The 24425-nt window shown below is 40.9% G+C and overlaps 1 protein-coding gene across 4 annotated transcripts in view; it reads left to right on the top strand.

Annotated features, from left to right (window-relative positions):
* The first annotated feature begins 726 nt into the window (after positions 1 to 726).
* ATG14 (autophagy related 14) overlaps positions 727 to 24425 on the top strand; it is a 53415-nt gene continuing 29716 nt past the window's right edge. For 3 of the 4 annotated variants that reach the window (XR_011432076.1, XR_011432075.1, XM_070249695.1), the window contains exons 1-5: positions 766 to 1084; positions 14397 to 14459; positions 15878 to 15920; positions 18218 to 18299; positions 21976 to 22213. Coding sequence is in view for 2 of the 4 variants with exons in the window: in XM_070249695.1 (XP_070105796.1) it covers positions 810 to 1084; positions 14397 to 14459; positions 15878 to 15920; positions 18218 to 18299; positions 21976 to 22213 (701 nt within the window). In the remaining 2 variants the exon portion in view is untranslated. Of the gene's footprint in view, positions 1085 to 14396; positions 14460 to 15877; positions 15921 to 18217; positions 18300 to 21975; positions 22214 to 24425 lie in introns of all 4 variants that reach the window. The other variant, XM_001914860.6, reaches the window with a different exon arrangement.

Here is a 24425-nt window from a genome sequence, read left to right as displayed (position 1 = left end):
GTTTGACCTATATGCCCACTTTTCTTTTTTCCTTCTGTAGTTTAGAGGCATATTCAGCACTAATTACTCTGCTTTAATACTCTGACTCATCCAATTTACCTCCAAAGGAAAACATTCCTCATTTGGAGGAATCTACTTTCTAGGTTAAATTCCACCTAGTTCGAATTTTTTCTCAGAGCATGGGAGGAATGTTAGACATTAATTTAAAATTCACTTTTCAGAAAGCTACAACTTTGATTCCCACAGCCAGTACTGTTGTTTCCACTGGCTAACTATTTTCGATCAAGTACTATCGAATTACTATTACACGTATTTACTTTTTAATCCTCACGATGTCAGGTAGGTAGTGTAATGATCTCCATTTAATGGATAAGAACACAGGCACAGAGAGGTTAGGAATTTGCCCCAAACCACACAGCTATTAAGGAGGTGGGTGGGCCAAAATTCAAACTCGCTCCAAGACCCAGCCCCCTCACCCAGCTTCGTTGGCTGCAGTTTTAGCCAAATTTAAAAGCATCCATAGCGAATTACAGAAATTCCTCTATTTTGTTCCCAATCCGTTTTCCCAGAATCCTTAGGGCATTGTATCACTATCTCTTGCACAAGTTTGGGGCGTTCGCTGGCAGCCGGGGCAGCACCCAGCGGCCGAGGACGTCTGCCCGGCTGACTCGCCTCTGTAACATAAGCCTCCCGCTTCGCGACGCCGCCCTCAGCGGTCCAGTAGGGCACAGGGCCGCGCTCCGGGGGCGGGGCGGGGGCGGGGCCGGAGTCGGGGTTAGCCCCTCCCTGGCCCCGCCCCCTCGCCCGGCATGCACCTGGTTGAAAACAAAATCCCACGTGACTGCCTCTGCTCTCAGGCTATCATGGCGTCTCCCAGTGGGAAGGGAGCCCGCGCGCCGGAGGCTCCTAGCTGCGGGCCGCGGCCGCTCGCGCGGGACCTGGTGGATGCTGTCGACGACGCAGAAGGACTCTACGTGGCGGTCGAGCGGTGTCCGCTGTGCAACACTACCCGCCGCCGGCTGACCTGCGCCAAGTGCGTCCAGAGCGGCGACTTCGTCTACTTCGACGGCCGCGACCGTGAGAGGTATGGCAGCCGCCACGGCCCGATTGTTTCCTTTCCCGGCTGTCTCCTGAAGCTGGGCGGCTGGAGGCGGGAGCCTGGGCCCCGGGTTCGGGCCCGGAGCCCGGCCAGAGGAGCAGGAGATAGGGAGGGTAGCTGCTTTGCAACGGCGCTTTGCTTCCAGGGGACGGAGTCGGAGGTGGGAGCGCCAATGAGGGAAGGTTGGCCTTCTCCCCATAGCCCACCGAGAGGAGTCTTACCCCACGGTGCTCCTGGGTACTAGGGAAAAGGGATAGATGGTGCCTCTGGAGAAGTCTTCCCCCTTGGCTGCCATAGAGTTGGATTCTCAGCTCTCTGCTGCACTCCCGTTCAAAAGCTTAATTGTACTTTTCTTAGTCTTCGAAAGCACATTCATTCTCTAGAAGAGAGACCAGAACAGGATCAGATAACTGGTTTAAGAGAGATTCAGGCCGTGGTAGCCTGTGTCACAGATGGACCTTGTTATTCAGACATGCTTACTCTAATGTGTGAGCTAGGACTAACTAGTTGCTGCTTTTTCCCTCTCTGCCTCCAAAGATTGTTCTGGATCCTAAGGAGTTTGGGGATGTGTTTTGGCTTTGTTTTAAAATCCAGACTGGGAGCTGTAAGCCCTTAGTTAAGAGAATTGAATTTAGGAACACGTTTTGGCCTTGTTTTGAAATCTTAAACAGAGAGCTACAAGTCCTTGGTTAAGATAATTGAAACATTAGTGTGATTAGCTGTGGGGTCTCTCACTTTTGTTTCAAAAGAACACAACTTTTGTTTCAATAACTTAGTACTGATGATAGTAAGATAGCTAACTTTTTGAGTCCAAAAGTACAGGGGTTAGTGAGTCAGCAGTGATGGCCTAGTGGTTAAAGTTTGGCGTGCTCCGCATTGGTGGCCTGGGCTGGGTTCTAGGCGTGGACCACACCACCTGTCTGTCAGTACCTATGTTGTGGCAGCAGCTCACGTACAACTAGAAGGACTAACAGCTAGAATATGTACTGGGGCTTTAGGGAGGGAAAAAAAGAGAGAGAGAGGAAGACTGGTAACTGATGTTAAATCAGAGTGAATCTTTGCCAGCAAAAAAAAAAAAATAGTTCAAGTATAATTAATTTGTTAAAAAAACAATAAATTATTATCCCCAACTTACTGCTGAGGAAACTGCACAGTAAGTGCCTTTCCCTAGGACACACAGACAATAAATGTGGGGTCCAGAATTAAAATCCAGGCAACCAGAACCTATGTACCGTTACAAACCAGTACACTATATTTGGAGATGTTTTGAGTTCCTAGTATTCCTCTGAGCACTAATGGAGTTCATTTCTGTCTGTCTTTCTCTTTTGAGGTTTGTATGAGGTAAGCTTTTTAGTTCACTGCTGTGTCTCATTGATGCACTCAATGACTTTTAGAAACTGCTGGTGTAATAAGTGATAGCTTTAAAAATTAAACCAGGGGCTGGCCCCATGGTCGAGTGGTCAAGTTTGTGTGCTCTGCTTTGGCAGCCCAGGGTTTCACCGGTTCAGATCCTGGGCACGGACATGGCAGTCCTCATCAGGCCATGCTGAGGTGGCGTCCCACATGCTGCAACTAGAAGGACGCACAACTAAAAAATATGCAACTATGTACTGGGGCGATTTGGGGAGAAAAGCAGAAAAAAGGAAGATTGGCAATAGTTGTTAGCTTAGGTGCCAATCTTTAAAAAAAAAATTGAACCAGTTGTTTTATTATAAGAATGCAAATTATGAATTGCAAATGTTTAACTGGTGTAGTTTATCAGGGGTTCAGTTCTGGATGCTCCTCTCTACCTATATTTTTCCCTAGCTCCCTTCCTATGATTTAAATACCATCTAGATGCCGATGACTGCCAGACTTGTATCTCCAATGCAGACCTCTCTGAAATCCAGAAAACAGCTGCCTACTCAACATCTGCATTTAAATTTGTAATGAGTATCTTCATCTTAATATAGCAAACTGAACTCATGATTTCCATGATAAATCTGTTCCTCCCATGCTCATCCCAACCGAGTAAACCGTAACCTCATTCTTCTCTGTTACAGGCCAAAAAAACCTTCCAGTCTTCCTTGACTCCTCTCTTAACGCCACCATATCTAATCCCACTGACAAATTCTATCCAGTCTTCCAAACCTATCCTAAATCTGACTGTTTCACCACCTCTGGTCTAATCCACCAGAGGGTGTGGCCTCTTGAGTCTCTGCTTCCACACTTGTTCCTTATAGTGTGATTTCCAGAGTGCAACCAGAGTTAACACCACTCCTCCATTCCTCTGTTCAATCTTCCAGGAGTTTCCTGTTTCACCCAAAGTAAAAAAGCCAAAGTCCTTACCCAGTACTCTATATTGTCTGTTCCTCTTCTGAAATCCCATTACTTTTCCTTTACCTACTCTGCTATGCCATCCTCGCCTCCTTTCAGTCCCCAAACATACCAAGAACACTCCCGCCTCCGGACCGTTGCAGTCTTATTCAGACTGCCAGGAACTCTGCTCCCAGAAATCTTCAAGGCGCTTGCTTTGTTTCCTTTAGGCCTCTGCTCATACATTAGACAAACTCTTTTTGACCATTCAGTTAAAATAATAATCTCTTTTCCCACTTAACCTGCTTTATTGTCTTCCATAGCACTTAGACCACCTTTTGGTTTACATACTGGTTTGTCTAACTGCCCCCACTCCAATGATGTAAGTTCTATGAGAGCAAGACTTTATCAGTTTTGTACTCTGCTGTATCCTCACATAGTAGAGGCTTAATGAAGATTTATTGAGTGATTAAATGAATCTACCCCTCCTTCCCAAACTTATCTGATCCCAAACCATTTCATTATTACCCATCATGATCCATTTGTTAGTAAAGCCAGAAACCTGGGAGTTATCCTAGACCTTTCCTTTTTTCTTGTTCTGTGTATCTAAATCATTGGCAAGTATAATTTGATGTGCTCCGGAATAGATCTTGAATCTGTCTCCTGGTCCAGACCACCATCATTTCTCTTCAGGCTGCTTACTGGTTTCTTTTCTTTTACCCATACAGCTCCTCCCTACTCTCCCTCTGGCGTCCACACAGCAGCCACAGTAGAGATGTAAATCAAATAAGGTCATTGTTTTGCTTAAACCTTTCTATGGCTTTCCACTCCATTTAAAATAAAATTCAAGCTCCTTGCTATGGCATATAAAGGCCCATGTGATTTGGCTACTGCTTACCTCTCTAACTTTGGCTATAAGGTTGAGTTTAAAACGTGGGCTTGGGGTTCATGCTGCATTGAATTGAATCCAAGCTCCACCACTTGCTATGTGATTTTGAGCAAGTCTCTTAACCTCTCCTGTGCTTGTTTATTTCACTTTGAACATGGTGGGTTATCTAACTTGGTAGGTTTCTTGTAGTGATAGAAGCATGCAGTAAAGTACTTAGCATGAGGTCTAGCGTGTATTAAGCACTCAAAAATAAACTCATGCCCTGCTCCCTCATATTCACTGCTCCGTCATCAGAGGCCTTCTCTCAAATCCTCAAACACATGAAACTTCTCCACCACTGGGCCTTTTCCCTTACTGTTCCGTCTGCCTGAAACACTTTTCCTCGTGATTGATGCCTTATCTTTCATGTCTCAACTTAAATGTCACTTGCTCAGGGAGGCCTTCCCTGATGTTCACTGAGATAGGTTCCCACTTGCATTTTCTGTCACAGTACTCAATTGCTGCATGGTGCTGAGTGTGATGCGTGATGTTATTCGTTTGGGGAAGATATCCACACCCAGAATGTAGGTCTGTGAAGGCACGAGTTCTGACTTTGTTCGTCAGATCACTGGTGCTGAGTGCAGCGGCAGTGGGAGCACACAGTAGGCATATTGTTGAGGGAATGGCAAGGGCAGTACAACTTTAAAAAGTGAGATACAAGTTCTTTGCTAAATCTGAGCATTAAAGTGAATTTTCAGAAGAGGGATGTGTTACAGTGGATTTTTTTCAACTGAGTGGAAAAATGAAGAGCAAATACCAGAACCACGCAAAATTTAGAAATAAAATCAAAATTTTAGCGTCAGGGATAACGGGACTGCCACAGCGGCCTGCTCAGCCAGCTTCACTTCACTTTCCAGCTTTCCCTTTTCTGAACTGTGTTTTCCTTCGTTCCTAGAACAGTGCCCAGTATCTAGTAGGATGTGAGACTCTCTTGAGACCCAGGACCACTGTCCTAAAGCCAAATCATTTTTAGCGAGCTCTCATTGGGTACAGTTATCTGCGTAAAATGTTCTGGCAAGTGACAGAGGAGAAAGGTCTGTTCTCAAAGATTTACAGTGACTACTAATAAGCCTTAAACGGCACGGCTCAAAGGTTGATTGTGAGATACTCCACTCTCTTCAATATTGATGAAGAATTTTGTTTTCTGTGCTTTGCTTTCAGACTCTTTTTCCTTTTACTTTGTGAAAAGTCCCTCACTAACTGTGGGAGACCACTTGGAAATAAATATGGGTGCCTACAGTACAGTTTAAAAACCCTTGATTAGCCTCTGATTCTTTTTAGTAAATTAGCCTAATTAGCTGTGTCATGTGTACATGGGTCTTGAATGTGATGATGCATCTCGAAGTACTTTCTTTTTATTTTTTTGTGAGGAAGATTGGCCCTGAGCTAACATCTGTGCTAGTCTTCCTCTATTTTGTGTGGGATGCCACCACAGCATGGCCTGATGAGCGGTGCTAGGTCTGTGCCTGGGATCCAAACCTATGAACAGTGGGTTGCCAAAGTGGAGCACATGATCTTAACCATTATGCCACCAGTGAGCCCCTCAAAGTTCTTGTAAATGTATTTTTTCAGGTTTCATTAATAGACTCGCTGACTATGCAGGTTTTAATGGTTTAGCAGTTCAAGGAAGTCAGATAGTAAAGAAGAAATCTATTTCACAGTAATTAGTTCCTTTGACTCTTATGGGAACATGTGTCTTTATGTAATTTTGTGAACAATATGAATTCGGCAAATGGATTGATTGAAAATGATCTGGACTCACTGCTTTGTTGTTGTTCAGTGGGAAGACTTCCTTACAGCCTTGGTGTCCTCACCAAGAGTGTCTGTCCCTCACCTCCCACCTTGGCCCCCGTCCTAAAACAATGGCCACTGTCTTCTCTGCTTTTTCATCTATCTTTTAACTTGTGTGCTTTTTTAAGAGATGAAGAGGAATGATATTAAGCAGTACTCTCCACACAATCTCCTTTTGATCTTGTACTGGTGAACATTTAAAAATTGTAGGTCTTTTAACAGGAATATAATTTTCTGGATTATATGTTTATCTGACATCAAAAATAACACTGTTATCCAATAAATAACTGACAAGTTGAAGTAATCTTTCCACTCAAAACTGGAAACAAATTGGTTACCAGTTTATGATAGATGTAGGAATAAGATGGAGAACAGAATCTGGGACTGTAGCAGCTGGGAAAATCGGCTGCTGGCTTAGGAACTGGTTATTTTAAAGTGTGGATCAAAAAGAAAGATGCACACACGAGGGGCTGGCCCCTTGGTATAGTGGTTAATTTTGGCGCATTTCACTTCAGCGGCCTGGGTTCATGGGTTCAGATCCTGGGCACGGACCTACACCACTCATCAGCCATGCTGTGGCAGTGACCCACACATAAAGTGGAGGAAGATTGGCACAGATGTTAGCTCAGGGCTAATCTACCTGAAGGAAAAAAAAACAAGAGTGGCAGCAGCTGTTAGCTCAGGGCAAATCTTCCTCAGCAAAACCAAAAAAAGAAAGGAAGAAAGACGCTTTATGCATAGGGATATGATGTAAGGAATGTAAGGAATGATGCAGCATTGCCTTCACTGTGAGGTTTAAGAATGTGTGATTACACTTCTACCAGGAAGCAGAAATATGGGTGCTAAACAAATTGAGAGATGGGATAAAGGATGAGCAAGAAATTTAGATGTTACTGAAGATTTCAAGGGGAAGATACAGCCAACATCCAAAAAATTACCCTTTAGACATTTCTGTTCTCTCTCCAGTGTCTTTTTGGTTGTCAGTCACTATAGCCTGTAAAAGTCTATAGTCCTGAGAATTCAGTCCTGGTCCCGAATTTGTATACCTCACTCAGCAGAACTAAAGCTCTACAGGGAGCTGGACCCCCATCTTTAGACAAGAGTTTATCAACCTTACTGCCATTTGATTGTCTTTCCGAAAGGGTCTCAACTCCCATCTGATGCAGCTTAGGACCAGCACGTGTGGATCTGCTAAGAAAATATGGCTTTTGTTTTTAATCAGTGTCACTGGCTACTCTTATCATTGTACCTTTTAGAATTTATAAAGGCTTTTACATTTATCATCTCATTTGTTCCCTCCCATAAACCCATAAGTTATTAACTTATTTTAAAAATGAGGAAACCCAGAGTAGTTGTGCCTTACTTACTCCTGGGCTACGCTAATTTTTAAATTCACTTCCAGATCTGAACTGTATTTCTATATATATATAGTAAGATTAAGTCCAAAATTAGTTGTTGCATTGAACAAAAGGAACTGGTGTATATTATGTAACTAAGTGCCTGTATGTGATGCTTTCACGTTTATCTTACTTAATTCCTGTAACCAAGTAGGATAAGCATTATTCCCATTTTACAAGTGAGGAAACTAAACAATGCTTTGTTTCTATTTTCTATTAATGACTTAACCTTCATTCCCGCCAGTGGAGTATGTTTTTACTATATTTTCTCATATTCTGAATGTTCTAACATAAGTTAACCGTTCCAATAAGGACCATTTTTTGTTCATATTGCATTTGTCCATAAACATCATTCCCTTGTATGCTTAAGGAATTAAGGAAGAAAAATTTAATAGCTAATAATTCTTACTGCATTAGTATCCTAATTCAAAAAATATTTAGCTGTGGGGAGTCACTGCTTTAAGGGTACAGAGTTTCAACTCAGGAAGATGATCGTCCTGATGATGGATAGTGGTGATGGTTGTCAAGTGAAAGTATTTAATGTCACTGGCCTGTACACTTAAAATGTTAAAATGCTAATTTTTATGTCATGTATATGTTATCACAAAAAATGAAGGAAGAAATGTAAGAATTGGGGAACATAAAAGGTAAGTCAGAGGCTGGCCATGTGGCCGAGTGGTTAAGTTTATGTACTCTGCTTTGGCGGCCCAGGGTTTCGCTGGTTCGGATCCTGGGCGCGGACATGGCACTGCTTGTCAGGCCATGCTGAGGCGGCGTCCCACATAGCACCACCAGAAGGACCTACAACTGGAATATACAACTGTGTACTGGGGGGCTTTGGGGAGAAGGAGACAAAAGAAAAAGAAAAAAAAAATATTGGCAACAGATGCTAGCTCAGGTGCCAATCTTTAAAAAATAAAAAAAAAATTAAAAAAAGATATCATATCAAAATCAAATACCAAAACAGGAATAAATCATTCCTTGTATGTAATTACTTTAAACATAAATGTATTAAACACTCCTTTTAAAAAGCTAGAGATTGGCAGAATGGATTAAAAAATAAAAACTTGATACATCTGAAAAAATATTTACTTCTTTAACCATCTCTACTTAAGTAAGGGAGCCTGCTGTGCTCTCTTCCCCAGGCACATCTGTGCTCTCACTTACTGGCTTGAGAAGCCTCACTGCCTTATGTCTAGAGCCAGAAGTCATCATTAACTCTTCCCCCAAACCTGTGTCCACAGCAGAGATGGAGAAAGTTCCGCACCACTGACCGAAAAACTGTTAGTGCTCATTCCGCCTCCCTTAGTTTAAGAAACCTAAGGAATATAATCTGTCTCAAGAGACCTAAGAACTTTAGATACTTTTAGGGGATTGTATATATATTTTTATTTATTTATTTTTTATTTTTTAAAATTTTTCGAGGAAGATTAGTCCTGAGCTAACCTCCGCTGCCAGTCCTCCTCTTTTTTGCTGAGGAAGACAGGCCCTGAGCTAACATCTGTGCCCATCTTCCTCTACTTTATATGTGGGATGCCTGCCGCAGCATGGCTTGACAAGCGGTGCATAGGTCTGTGCCCAGGATTCAAACTGGTGAACCCCATGCTGCCAAAGCAGAGCTCGAGAACTTAACCGCTGCACCACCTGGCTGGCCCCTGTATATATTTTTATAGTGGATATGATCCTCAAAGGGGAAACTTGAGGATTTTAATTGATTGAATGGTGTCTTCTTTTTCTGATTGTAAAAGTTTATGTGATTATTTTAGAAAACTTGTAAAGTACAGAAATATCTAAAGAAGGAAACAGATTTTACTCATGGTCTCACAACTCTGTAAATACTGTGTTATATGTCCTTCTGGCTTTGTTTCTATGTATATGTGTGTGCTTGTAAATATATTCTTTCATTTGGAATCGTACCATGTCTGGGTAGTTTGTTCTGCGCTTTTTTTTTAACCCAACATCTCATAAACACATACTCATGTCTTTGTCTACGAAAATATTTGTCCTTCAGGGCAATATAGTGTCATTGATTAATCATTATCCTATAGAATGCTAAAGTTGTTTCCAATTTTTGCTATTATGGCTGATTTCATGATTGACGCCTTCAAACATAAATTTTCCTCTTCATCTCTGATCTGTTTCCTTGAACTGCAATAAGTGGTTCAAAGGGTTTAGTATTTTTTAAGGTCTTCAATTGTATATTTGAAAGGTTTTTTATTTTTTTTTTGCCCTTCTTAGAATATGTTAGTAGTGCTTCTCAGCCTTTTGTATTGCCATAGCCCTGAGCACCAAGTAAATGTATATACCCCTAGGATGAGGGAAAGAACTGGGCAGGCAGATGGGGAGATCAGGGTTATTTAATGAAAGATGCTCTGCTTGGGACGTAGTGCTCAGAAAGCTGTAGGTGTTACGACAATGTTAACTATCGCCCAGCACGGGAGTAATAGCATGGATCCCTGATAGAGTGCATGCCTGGGAGCTGTTTTCTGGTAGTATGGCACAGGTTTGTGTGAATGGGCCCACCTGTGAATAGATCCGCTCGGTTGTCCACGATTGTCTGTGGCCATGGAACAGCCTGGTGTGATGAGGCTCACACTCTTAACTGATAATGTTATTAGCAACACACTCCTGTCCCTGTTGTCCCACCTGGTATGTTGAAATGCTTTGGTGCAGGACAAATTAACTTTTTACCTTGTGAAACAGCAGAATTTCCTCTGCCTATAATGCCTTCCTTCCCTTAACAGAGCCAACTCTAACCCATCCTCAAGTCTCAGCCCAGACAGGCATGACTCCCAGAAAGCTCCCTCTGAAGTCTGAGCTGGGTTGTATGCCATCTTTTGTACCACCCAGGTGCTGTGTGACCACCAGCTTTTTGTCCTCATGAGTCTCTATTGCAGGGGAACTGTTTGAAAGTCAATTTAAGGGAGTACTGTTTTAGGGAAAATAAACAAAGATAAGTATGGGGAAATTTGGTAAATAATATAGTGGGCATTTTTAAATTGGGAGAGAAAAGATAAGAAATATGTTGCAAAAGCCATGGGGCGTGGTTACAGCCTCACTGGCAGATTGCTTTCTGAAAACAACACAAAATTAGAGTCATTAAACAACAAAATAATAAATGTCTGCATAAAAGTTTGGAAAATTCTGTAGAGCAGAAACATAAGTAGTCAGAGCAGATTGAAAAAAATAATTTGAAGATGTATGAAAGAAAAATGGCTTATTTCCCTAACAAATAACCCTTAAAGAAAAAAATCTGGGCTGGCCCGGTAGCACAGCGGTCAAGTTTGCACATTCTGCTTCAGGAGCCCAGGGTTTGCCAGTTCGGATCCCGGGTGCGGACCTACGCACCGCTTGGCACGCCATTGCTGTGGCAGGCATCCCACATATAAAGTAGAGGAAGATGGGAATGGATGTTAGCTCAGGGCCAGTCTTCCCTAAATAAATAAATAAATAAATACATAAATAAAGTTAGAAAAATATATATATAAAAATGAACAAAGGACTTAGGGGAATAAGAAAAGAAAGTAGCCGGTGAGATAGGAAAGGACGGTCACATTTCTAATAATGAGCTAAAGAAGAGCTAATGCATGTGTTATGCACTATCTGGGAGGTAGGTGTAGGAGGCCAATAGATGAGCAAAGACAAAAAGAAATGTGCAGTGTTTTGGAAGAGTGTGAGAAAACAGGTTCTGTTACTGTTGGCAGGGTTGAAAATTATATGAAGTGATTCAGAGGGAATTTAAAGATAACTGCCAGAATTTTGCATGTAAATATTTGACCCAGCACTTTATTTTATTTATAGGAATTTCTCATAGACAAACCTAAAAGCTTGTAAAGATTTATGCACTAGGATATTCATTTATAGCATTACTGATAATAGTGAAAATTTGAAAGTGATGGCAGTGTTCATCAGTAAATTATATGATGTCCATTCAATGAAATTCTGTGTACCTCTTAAAGAATTGGATAATCTATAGGTTCTGACATGGAAAAATATACAAGATATTTTATCTAATATACCCAATTTGAAGGATAGTACATAAAATATTTCTTCCGCCCTTCCTTTTTTTTTTAAGGTAAAATATGTATCATTAAATCTGGTTTGAATTTGATGACTGTCTATTAAATCTTTCCACTTCTTGGAAACCATATTGAGAAAGCACAGAATTGAGGAATGAATTTTTTTTTCATAAGCGTTTCACATTTTTATTTTAATATTGGCACCTGAGCTAACATCTATTGCCAATTTTCTTTTGTTTTTTTTTTCTTCTTCTCCCCAAAGTCCCCCAGTACATAGTTGTATATTCTAGTCGTAGGGCCCTGGTTGTGCTGTGTGGGACGCCACCTCAGCATGGCCTAATGAGCAGTGCCAGGTCTGCAACCAGGATCCAAACTGGTGAAACCCTGGGCCACCGAAGGGGAGCACGTGAACTTAACCACTTGGCCACGGGGCTGGCCCCCGGAATGAATTTTTAATCTATTTCCATGCGTGGTGGGATGGAGAATGCAGAGAACGGATGAGTGTGCTGATGAGCTGTTGAAATGTTGACCCAGCTGCGTTCTTTGATACCATCTGCTGCTTAGCTTTGTTAATCCCGCCTATTTTTAATTTCTTTCGTGAAGAATAACAATACTCATGAAGAGTTTGATACAGTGGGCATTATCTTCTGCTGTCATCTGTATGTTTATGTTTTAAGTTTGTTTGTTTTTTTAGCAAAGCCCAAGAGAATCAACCAGCTTGATATACAGCTGGAAAGAGTTGTTTGTCATCCCAGTTTGTTTTAGTGCAAAGTGGCGTTTTCACAACAGGTCTGAAAGGAGAACTTTTATAGCCTCTAACAGCAAGATGTTATCCGCCGCCCGTCAGTCCTTTGTTAGCATGGTGTGATGAATCCTGCAAGGTTGTTGTCTTCTTCAGGTTATCGGACCATGAATCACCACATTGCCTCAGTGAGGTGGAAATAAATACAATATTAGTTTCTCATTTTTGATACAAGGAAGTGGAAGCATATAACAATTAAGTAATATGTCCAAGAATACACAGTCAGTTGCAGAAGAATATATAATTAGATTTCTTAATATTCTGGAAGATGCTTTATTTTAAGTTGCAGACACACAGTAAATGCCTGATAAATTAATTGATGAACCTGTGGGTTTGTCTGCATTTCACATTAGTTTCTGAATGTTCTAGTACTGTTTCATGCAGTTACCACCTTACTAGCCATTGCAGTGCTACCCAGTAGAACTTTCCACAATGATGTTCTGTATCTGCACTGTCCAGTAAGGTAGCCGCCAGCTGTATGTGGCTGTTGAAATGTGGTCAGTGCAACTGAGGGACTGAATTTTAATTTAATTTTAATTTAGTCACATAAGTATATAATTGTGCCACACATGGCCTAATTTTCTTTTTTGTTTAATATATATTGTACATTTTCAGTGACTGATTTTGAAATGGTAGGATCATAATTAGACCATTTTACCCCTTCTGTTTAGAAGTAGATACCTTTGGGGATGTTTCAAACGTGGGGTTTTAGAAATAGTATTTTAGAGAGACTTCTATGTCTGGATTATCTTAAGAGATTTTTAGAGCTGTTATGGTTCTGTTAAATTGTTTTCATTTAGGCTAGGAATTCAGGAGACAGCCAAAGCCTAACTTTGGACTCCAGACCATGTACTGTAGCATCTGGAATTACTGTTTTTTCCTTGAAAATAGTGAGCCACTGTTAGCTCATTTCAAGATCAGTTTCATGATGTTAGTCATACGCTTTTTTTTTTTACCCAAATTCTTATTAAGCAACAGGCCACACTTTAGGTACTCAGTAGCCACATGTGACTGATGGCTATCATATTGAACAGCATAGATCTAGAAGATCTGAATGACACTGTTGGCCACCTACAGCTAGTTGACATTTGTAGAATACTACCCAACAGCTGTAGAATACACCTTTGTAAAGTGCACGTGGAACTTTTCACCAGGGCACACCATATGCAAGGCCATAAGTCAGTCTCAAATCAAAAGACTGAAATCTCATAGAATATTCTGTGACCACATGAGAATTAAAGTAGAAAACAATAAAGCCCATGTATATGGAAATGAAACAATGTTCTTCTAAATAACTTAGGGATCAGAGGGGAATTTTATGGAAAATTAGACATTTCAAACTAAATAATAATGAAAATGCACCATATCAAAAATTTTAGGGTTTGGCTAAAGCGATAGTTAGGGGGGAATTTATAACTTTATATGGTTATATTAAAAAGAGAGAGGCTTAAAATCAGTGATCTAAGTTTCCACCTTAAACTGCAAAACAAAAAAGGCAAACTAAACCCTGAACAAAGTAGCAGTAAGAAAGTAATGAGATAGGGGTAGAAGACTGACAAACTGAAAATGAACTGCAATGTGATAACCCTGCTGATAGCTTTTACTGAGTAACTTTAATGCCCATAATGACTAGCAGTGAAATCAGTGAGGAAAAAAAGTGTGCGCTTTAAAAATTATAAGGAATCAATTTACAGGTGAGAGCAGGATTAAATTAAGCTTAATTAAAATTAGTTTTGTAAGAGAAGCCTCAGTTTCCTTGAATTCACATTCACTTTAATGATCTGATATGCCTGTTTTGGAAGATAATTTAACCTAGGGGGAAAAGCCTATAGACACATTTTATAAATTTATGAAAGAATTTTAAAGCTGAGAATTTGAAGTCAGTTTTAAAATAACCAAATAGTAAGCAGCTATGTGCATCCCATTGAGAAGATGTATATTTACTTGGAGGACAGCAACATTTCCAGATGAGTCTCCAGAAATGATTGACTCTCAGGACTTTGCATAATCTCATTGAACTGAATAAATGAACATTTAAATAAAATCCTGAATTTTTTTCTTATAGGTTTGTAGACAAGAAGGAAAGGTTAAGCCAACTTAAGAGCAAGCAAGAAGAATTTCAAAAAGAGTGAGTTTTCATTTTGCTTTTTAATTTGTGGTCACCATGTGGTTTAATTCAGTGCTGTGGTATGCTGATACATGGACTGCTACCTTAATGAATTTAGGATACCATGTCAAAGTGGGGAAGAGCAGTGCATCTGGGGGAGCAAAATAGGAGAGATTATCAGGTTCTAGAGACTACTGGGATCAGACCCAGTGCCTAGTACACAGCAGGCACTCAGTGACTAGATGGATGGATCAAACCCCTGGCCCTGGTAATTGGCGTGTGGCAAATGGGCCCAGGACAGTAGGCATATTAGACTTGAATTAGTGATGGGGCCTCCGGTAGGACATCACTGCCTCCGTTTACTGTTCTTCTTCTGTATCAGTGTTTTGCAAAGTGTGGTCTGCATATTATCTGCATCAGAATTCATTAACTGAGGTAACGGTTAGAAATGCAGATTCGTGAAATCTTATCCTCAGATATTCTGATTCAGCAGGTCTGAGGGGAGGCCCGGGAATCTGAGTTATTCACAAGCACATCTGATGACTTTCTCACCCTCTGGATTTAAGAATTGTCTCCTATAGAACTTTCTGTCCCAGACTGACCTAGCCACTGTTCTCCAGACACCCCCCGGGTCTGATGAACACATTGTTGAGCAGAGTGAGTCTCCTGAGTTGCCCTGCAGTGGAGACACCTGCTTGGCTTTATTTAGCTCAGTCACTTCTGTAACGCACTTGATCACATACACTTTTATTTTTTCCCAAAGGACATTATCCCATAGAACAAATCTTTGCAGACACTGGCTTGTGCCATTTCTTTGGAAACCGATCATAGCATTTTAGATCGTGAATTCTCTTGTAACTGTCATTATTAATTATGACTGATGAAGATTATTGATTATGACTGAGGACAAAGGCTGTGGCTATTAAGGAAGTTTATTGTGAAGGTTTGTAGAAAGGCTCTGGGCAGTATGAAGAGGGCAAAAGGAAGGAGGTGAGAAAAAAAGTGCAGAGAACAGGAAATTTGGAAAACATTTTTAAATGCTTAAGCCCCAGTTTGATATTTCGAGCCATTTCTAAGAACTTATTTTAAAAAGTTGTTGAGGGGCCGGCCTGGTGGTGCAGTGGTTAAGTTCACACATTCTGCTTCAGTGGCCCGGAGTTCGCTGATTCGGATCCTGGGTGTGGACCGGTGTAGCACTTGTCAAGCCATGCTGTGGCAGGTGTCCCACATATAAAAGAGAGGAAGATGGGCACGGATGTTAGCTCAGGGCCAGTCTTTCTCAGCAAACAAAAAAAAAAGGATTGGCAGCAGATGTTAGCTCAGGGCTAATCTTGCTCAAAAAAAAAAAGAAAGGTTTAAACAGTGGTTGATACTGTGTTTTTGAGCTTCACAAAATTTATTATTTTAAAAGCTTATTTTTTTGTCTCTTCTCCATACAGAGTGTTAAAAGCTATGGAAGGAAAATGGATAACAGATCAGTTGGTAAGCTGTAAGAAGTATTTAAATACTATTACTTGTACTTGAGATTACATGTTTTTAAGTTGGTAGAGCTTAAGAAATCATTTTGAATTTAAATTTATCTTTGATCATTTTTTTGGCAGCCCTCTATTTGAATATATTTGTAGTGTAGGCTTCTCAAATATTTCATCTAGATATGAAAAACAGGGTATTGGCAATTAATTATGAAACCATAATAAAGGCTAATTATAAAGTCTGGTATTGACAGAAATACAAGAACAACGGGCTATCTTTTGTGTGTTTACTTGCTCATCATAAACACACACTCTCTAGATGGGTTAATGATTAAATGTGAAAAGTAAATTCATAAAAAAATTAAAACATGAGTGTGTAATCTGCAGTGAGCAGACCTTTATAAGCCATAAAGGAAAACCTTTTGGCAGACTACATAAAAATTTGAAAATTCTGTATGTTAAAGACCCTGAGCAAAATGAACACAAACTTGGAAATAAATGAGTACTACGTATGAAAATAAGGAGTTTGATTGATAACACTTTTCCTCACTGTTGGTGGGAGCACACGTTGAGATCTTATTCGGGGGACAATTTGGTAGTGGTTTGTTGAGTTTTTTGTGCATGTGCGTGTGGTATATCTGGCAGTGTTCCTCCTAAGAAAATGCACATGAATGCAGAGATCATGGACAAAGAAGCTGGTTGTCTGCATCACTAATAGTGAAGTTAACATGAATAATGTAAATGCTCATCAGGCAGGATGAGGAGAATAATTATGATTCTGCGTAGCTGTTAAAAAGAATGTGGTTAGTCTACATGGGTTGATATGGAGTGATGTCCAAGATATGTTTTTTAATGAAAAACAAACAGAAAATAGGCTATGGTAAAGTATGATTTCATTTGTGTAAGTATGTGTTTTAAATATAAATATACTCTAAAAAAATCTGAAAGATGTACATCCAACTTTAATTGAGATTACCCCTGAAGAGTGGGAAGGAGTCAGGCTAACAATCACTCTCTTTTTTCTCTTCTGTGGTGGTTAATTTTTTTACAATAATAAGCATCATTCATAATTTGTAAATAATACTTAATATGTGATACAAGTGCATTCAGGTCATGTTCTGAATGATATAGAAACAAAACATGCTGTATGGAAAAAGAGCGTAAAAGGCTATTTATGAAGAATCTCATTCCCATTTTTCTAAATTCCCTGTGCTATTTCCTAGTTTTTGTATCAAAATTCAATATTGATTCTGAAAGACTAATGCAGATGTCCCATTGCAATTCATTTCTGAACCCATCAGTCACCACGATCTGTTTTCAGATGCCTCTCTCAAGTCCCCTGGCGGGGCTGGACTTTCCCCCTGGAGCATCTCTGTGATCTGCTCTGTGTCTCGTACCAGCAGACTACTTAGACAAGGGTCAGACGCCATCAACATTTGAACATTGTTCAAGTTTTAATTACCCACGTTTATGGAGGCATTATAGAATAGATAACCATACTTTTTAACTAACTACTACTAGGTCACGTTTTTACTGATCCTTTATTCACCTTGGGGGGAGCTGTGCCTAAATCCCAGTAATGTAAAGAGGCAATTTCGTGTTTCATATAATTTTCTCAGGCTTTTCCAGAAATCTTATGTGAGTTATGTACTTTTTTTTAACTTCTGTTTTATTGCAGTTTTTATTATTTTGCAAGTAATACTTGCTTATTCTATCAGTGAGCTAATACAGTGATGTTGATGGTCACCTCCATAACCAGCACTGAGATTCTAGAGTAGTGCCTCAATAGAATTTTCTGAGATTCTAGAGTAGTGCCTCAAGAGAATTTTCTGTGATGATGCAGATATCCTCTATCTACACCAACCAATGTGGTAGCCATTAGTCACATATAGTGTTGAACGCTTGACATGTGGGCGGTGTAAGGAACTGGATTTTTTAATTTTATGTAATTTTAATTGACTTTTAAAATCCAAAAGCTATATTGGACCAAAAGCTATATTAGACAGAGCATGTGAAGAGAATATCCTTCAACACTTTTCTCTATGTTCATTAACACATAGAAAAGAACGGTGTGAATGTCTCTTTCTCTCTTAATTTCCTAGCAGCTTTTGCATTGAACCAGAATAACATTTTATCTTTTTTGTAATCTACCATCGTTACAAAAGCTATAATAAATATAATTATATTGGTCTTTTCTTCATTATGTTTTCTAAGATATAGCTGAAAATAAGTGGTGATACCAGGTCGATAATCATGTTAATCATAAGAGACAACTGTTTCTGATATTTATTGCATATATTTTTTAAGAGGTGGAAAATAATGTCCTGCAAGATGAGGATTGAGCAGCTGAAACAAACAATATGTAAAGGAAATGAAGAAATGAAGAAAAGTAAGTAGTTTGCCCACCTCCCTGCAGCTCTGATAAAGGGCCTGTGTGGAACTTCATGGGATTGGTAAACCAGAGACGGAAAGACAGACAGGAGGGTTGGGAGACAACAGCGACCTGGGAAAGTTGACTACTTGCCTTCCTCTCCTTGTAAAACATGTGTATAAGAAATTTTTGTGTAAAAACCTTTGAATAATTTACTACCTTACTCAATTAAAAAGGTTGGGGAATGTTTCCCATCTGCCTTAGCTAACAGGCAGCTCAGCGTCTAACTTGGTACTTACTTACAATAATTATTAGTTTGTACTAGAAGTAAAGAGTATTGGCTTTTTCTCCCACAGTGAGCTTTATACATATTTTAATCTGTATTAGTCTTACATATATTTGTGCAGTTCATACTTTATCATAGGTGGTTGTCAAAATCTAAGAGAGTCCTCTTAGAAATCCTGTATCCTTGGAAATAGTCTATGTATTTCTGAAGGTTGATGTTTAAAGTTTAGAATGAGTCACTGTCATACTTTGTGAATCCCTTTCTTGTCTACTCATTGCTTTCAGAAGCAAGTGTTTTATAGTGGATGTAAAAGCTTCCTTTGAAAGTGTTGGTCCTGATAAAGCGCTCCTGTGAAGTTTCACAGGATAACAAGCTAGAGACACAGGGCAGCATGAGAAGAGGTGCTCAGAGCTACAGAGAGCCCATTATCCACCGAGGTTTGCCTGCATCCTCCAGAGGCTCTGCTTCAGTGGCAGTGGCAGGACTCGTGACTCAGCATCAGTTCGCCCTCTTTCCCCATCTTCCCCTGTGTTTACACCAGGGGTTTGCCACTGGGCATCTGTGAACCTCGTGAAGTTGCTGAATTTACTGAGCTTGCACATTTCTCTGATGAGCAAGTTTATAACCTTGATCAGCTCTTTTTGACGGATTCTTAGCCCCCTCTCCACCCAAAAAAGCAACAACCACAGAAAATAAAAGATATGGTTCTATAACAGTGGTTTCCATCCCTGGCAAATCATCAGAGTCACCTGGTGACCTTTTTGAAATCTAGACAGAGAATCCTGGGACTCACCTGGATGTAGGAAATTAAAATCTCCCGCATGGGGACTGGGTCATTGGTTCTTAAACTATTTGTAGTGAAAGACCAGTTTTTCTCTTTAATTTCCAGTCTGTCATAAATTGATACTGATGCTTTTGTAAAATACAATAAAATGAATTACTGGAAAAATGATTGCATACTTGGATGTCCTGGCAATATTAAATTACCATGTCAAAGAAAAAAGTTTCTAAACTTACTCTGTATGTCTGTACTCCTCTTGTCTGACTGGTAAAAGTTTGCAGGCAGGCCCAGATCCATAGGCCACACTTTGAGTAGCGCTGCTCTGGGTGGTTCCGATGACCCGCCGGGGTTGGGAACCACTGGTCTTTAGAACATAAATGCAGTCTAGTTGCTACTCTCTAGACTAGACTCAAAATTTTGCAAATCATTTTAAGAGAGCTAACAGATTCCAGAAGCTATGCATGCACTCAGGGCCACAGATTAAGAGCTTGCTACCCACAAATAGTCTTTCTTCTTTTTTTAAAACTTTGTTGTTGAAATACCACATATATTCAGAAAAGGGCCTAAATTATAACCTGTAGAGCTTGTTGAATATTTCTCCAGACTCTTTTGACTTAAGATGTCATGATACAGAATAATACAGATACATTATAGGGCATAGATAGGGAAGTTGGATTCAGAGTTGAGTTGGTTTGTGCTGCAAAGTTATTTATCCAAACAAACGAGTAGATTACAGAAATGGCAGCACTGTAGGGGGAGGTGGCATGGAGAAAAGGATAAACTAAACTGTATGCTGAGTCTGTGCTAGTGCAGGTGGGTAACTGATGATTTCCTGCCTCCTGTGAGGAGTCATGATATTAAATTGGAAACTATCCTCAGAAAATCTGACCACCATGTGACTTGGGGCTGTGGCTAGAGAGATTCACTTGGGCACTTGTGAAGGGCTCAGTGGAGATCATGAAAATGAATGAGTTTGCTGGAAAGTAAGAGACTTAACCTTCAGGACATTCACATTGAGCCAGGGTGCTAAAGAGATGCATCTAAGGAGAAAGAAAACTATAAGAAACCTTACGCCTACAACGAAATACCTGAGTTCGGTGGTCCTCAGTCGAAGAGGGCAACTTATCAGATGCTTGTTATATTCTAGTCAGGAGACAGCGAGGCTTTGGTGGACCTGGTATAAAGAACTAAGCTGCAAGCCATAGGTTGGGTGTACACATTACCGTAGAGTTCCGAGGAGCGAGAGGTCTGGGGAGCTTTCATGGAAAGGGGCTTTGCTGAATGAGCACAGTTTGGATATTCGGAGAACAGGAGCAAGTAGCACTCCTAGAGAGACGTTGATTTGAACAACAAGATGGGGTGAGTATTTAGGGAATAATAACTGGTTCAGCATCCATCCATCCAAACATTTGTTTAAGTACTTCTACCTTGTGGAAAGGGTTTGAAGCATCTAGTCATTGAGTGAGGCTAGAGTACAGGATGTGCAGAGGGAACGGGGATATATACTGGCTCGAGGGTGTCCTTGGTCTGTGTTTGATTGGCAGGGGAGAACTGCTGAGCATTGGCTACGGTTTATGAAGACTGAGCCAGGGAAAGAGGACATGAAGGCGTGGAGTGGAGTCAAGCTGGAGATAGGCAGAGTTTTGGTGAGAGTTAACTAGGATTGTGATGGTGGGAGTGAGAAGAAATCACTAGATATAAGCACCTGTAGGACAGCTCATGGAGTTGGCCATCGGGGGATGGATTAAGGCAGTGGACAGGTCAAAAATAATCATAAAGTAGGGAACCTGGCTTAAAATGTATCAAGAGGGAGCTTTCCTGGAAAAATAATGAGCTTGATTTTGAACTTGTTTGAGCCTTCTAAGTTGCTCCAAGGTGTCTGTCTGAGATTTTACTACTTGTTTTTGGTACCCTAGCAAAGTTTAGCTACAACCTAATACCCTAGCAGGTTCGGATGCAGAACCTGAAGGAGCTCCACAAAAAGGACAGAAATCTGACAGGATGAGTGTCGGTCTCCTTTCCTGGTTGTGTGGCGATGCTTTTGTTGCCCTTGCAGTGCCTAAAACGCTGGCAGGTGAGAGGCGCTCATCAGATAGGTGCTCCCACCCTACTGGGGGACGTTGCACTCCGTTGTAACTTTTCAGAGCTCTTGGTGTAGTTCTCTGCTGCACGCCCACCTGCTGTGAGGTTAACCCTTGGTGTCTGAATGTAACCCAACGCACGCTTGAAAGGTTTCTTAGGAAAATCAGGTAGCCAGCAGTTTTTCAAACTTGAATTAGCTATCTTTTCTGCCCGACATAGCTGTTCTTTGGTGCTTTCCGTAAGACAGTTGGGTACTTCCTGTGCTAAATTTAAACTTGATATCATTGAGCTATTCTTGCTAACGATGATTGCAGATGGAGATTTAGAGTCATTTTAGTGGTGGTCCCCTTTGCTTTTATGTGTCATATCTACTTGAACTAAGCTCTCGGTTTCCACTTAGTGAGCATTATCGAGTTAATTTTATTGAGGGTTCACTTCCTCCCAGTTTGCGCTGCAGGAAGACACTTAGACTTGCGAGGTGGGGTTCTGCAGTTCCCAGGAACTATTTGTAGAGATAATTGTTGAGTGTGATTTATCTCCTTTAGATTCTGAAGGCCTTCTCAAAACCAAGGAAAAGAATCAGAAGCTTTACACTCGAGCACAACGGCATCAAGAGAAAAAGGAGAAGATTCAGAGGCACAATCGCAAACTTGGTGACTTGGTAGAAAAAAAAACCATTGACTTAAGAAGTCATTATGAACGTCTGGCACATCTTCGGCGATCGCATATATTAGAGCTCACCTCTGTCATTTTTCCAATCGAGGAAGTAAAGACGGGTGTCAGGTACTGTGAGTGACTCTTTTGCCTCTAGGAATAGATCAAGTTCCAAAGATCAAGTATTTCTCAAATATGTCCGCACCTTGTTTACTGGGCCTTGTTCTGGGATCATTGGTTTTCCTAGTAGTCACACTGAAGTCTTATCTGCTTCAGCACACAGCATGTACTGCACGAAGTCGGGGATGTGGCCAAGGGGAAGGGTGGTGGCCCTCGAGGATTGGGGCCGAGGCTGTGTCCTCTGACGGAGCTTCCAGATGAGCTGCTGAGTCACACTTCTGATCAGGAGCCATCTGATGGCCGCTGTTGGCTGCAGTCCCAGCCGGACTGTTGATTAGTTGTATGCTGTAAGGCAGGTTCTTCAACCTTGAACCTCGAAGTCTTATTTCCTTGTCTGTTAGATGGGGATACTAGTGCCTACTTCAAAAAGAAGTGATGAGCTGAAATGGAAGAAAACACCTGGAGCTGGGGTCTCTTACTTGGTGGGCATGACACTTTGACTTGGCCGTTTCCTAGTAACTAGCTGCTGTCAAGCACTGGATACTGGGAGTGTAGTCTAGGGTGGTAGTGCATGGATACCCTCAGGAGTCAGTGGGTTGGACAAGACAGTGGTTCCCACCTGGCTGTTCATCAGAGTCACTCAGGAACTTTTGAAAAATACAGGTTCCAGAGGACACACCTCCCAGTGCATCTCAGAATTCTTTTATTTTAAACTTCTCCAGATGATGCTGATGATCATCCAGGTTTGGAAACTACCCTGGAGAGTTTCATTTGCTTTCTCACTGAGCGTCAGGATTTGCTCTCTCTTCTGGTTGCCCTCATCTTCCAGCACCTTTTCCTGGAATTGGACAGTCAGGGCACTGTTGCTGGTTCGGACTGTTACTAGTCTTTACTGCCCCTACTTCAGTCTGTCCTTCTGTCTGTTGCCACAGTTAGCTTCCTAAAAGCTTAAAGGTCTGATTCTTGCTTCTGGCTTGAAAACCTGCTCTCTGATTCTTACCAAGTAATTTGTCCTTAGTATTATTTGGCAAATGTAGAAATAAAAAGGAAGATTCAAAGTAGAGCAGAATAGAAAGTTCAGAAATAGACCCTAAGCTGGCATTTTAGATTAGTGGGGAAAGTTGGATTATCCAAAAATTGCCGTAAAGACAGCTGGCCAGGCCTTTGGGGAGAAAACAGCTGACAAAACAGAAACATGCCAAATTAAATTTTGATGGGCCAAGCTATCAATGTTAAAGCACCTTACAGCAAACAAAGACTCAGACACAGTCCAGATTTTTGGAGACTAAGGAGGCTGACAACTGAAGACAAAGTCGCAGAAGAGAAAACATGGAGAAAAACTTTCTCCTCTATACCTGTACTGTTTAAATCTTTTATATTAGTATATATTATTATACACTGTTAATTTTTTTAAGCTGATAGTTTTGAAGTTATCCCTATAAGATTTCTTGTTCATTCACATTTCTCACACTTCCTTGAGTAGGACAAAGAAGAAGTAGAGGCCCGGCGTAGAATTGGCTGTAGTACTCTCGCCCCGCATGTTATCAGTGATAGCCAGTTGGACTTATCTTACGTGTGTGTTGTGGCAGAAGGAAAAAGGACTGAGAACCGCTGGCCAAGAGAACAGAATCTAAACAGTGCAGCACGGAAGGCCCCTCCCAGTGTGCCCATTTCCTGCCTGCTCTTCCAACACCGTCTCCTGGCACTGCCCTCCTGCATGCTACACACAACTGCACTGAGCGTCTTTGCCTCCCAAACACACTTTGTTCTTCCCTCCACCGTGCATTTTTACCTGCTATGACTTCTCATTCCCATGCCACTCTCTAGGCCAGCAGTTGTAAGTGTGGTCTCTGGACCTCTGCGGGTCCCCGAGACTCTTTCGGGGGTCCATGCAGTCAAAACTATTTTTATAATAATACACTTTATTTTCCTTTGTCACCATGTTGACATTTGCACTGGTGGCTCAAAAGCCATGCTGGGTAGAAGCTTGTGCACCTTAACATTTTGGCAGTGACACCAAACTATATTAATAGTCACTGTATTCCACCATGTACTTGCAGTTTGAATAAAAGCCAGTTTCACATCAAGAAGCAACAGTAGAAATTGTTAACTTGATTTAAATTTTACTAAGTCTTGACCCTTGCATACACGTCTTTTTAACGTACCATCTGATGAAATGGGAAGTATGCAGAAAGCGCTTTTGCCACATGTCAAACTGCCA

The sequence above is a fragment of the Equus caballus genome, chromosome 24 (assembly GCF_041296265.1).
Source record: "Equus caballus isolate H_3958 breed thoroughbred chromosome 24, TB-T2T, whole genome shotgun sequence".
Classification (NCBI taxonomy): Eukaryota; Metazoa; Chordata; class Mammalia; order Perissodactyla; family Equidae; genus Equus; species Equus caballus.
This window is presented reverse-complemented; position numbering and strand designations above follow the sequence as displayed.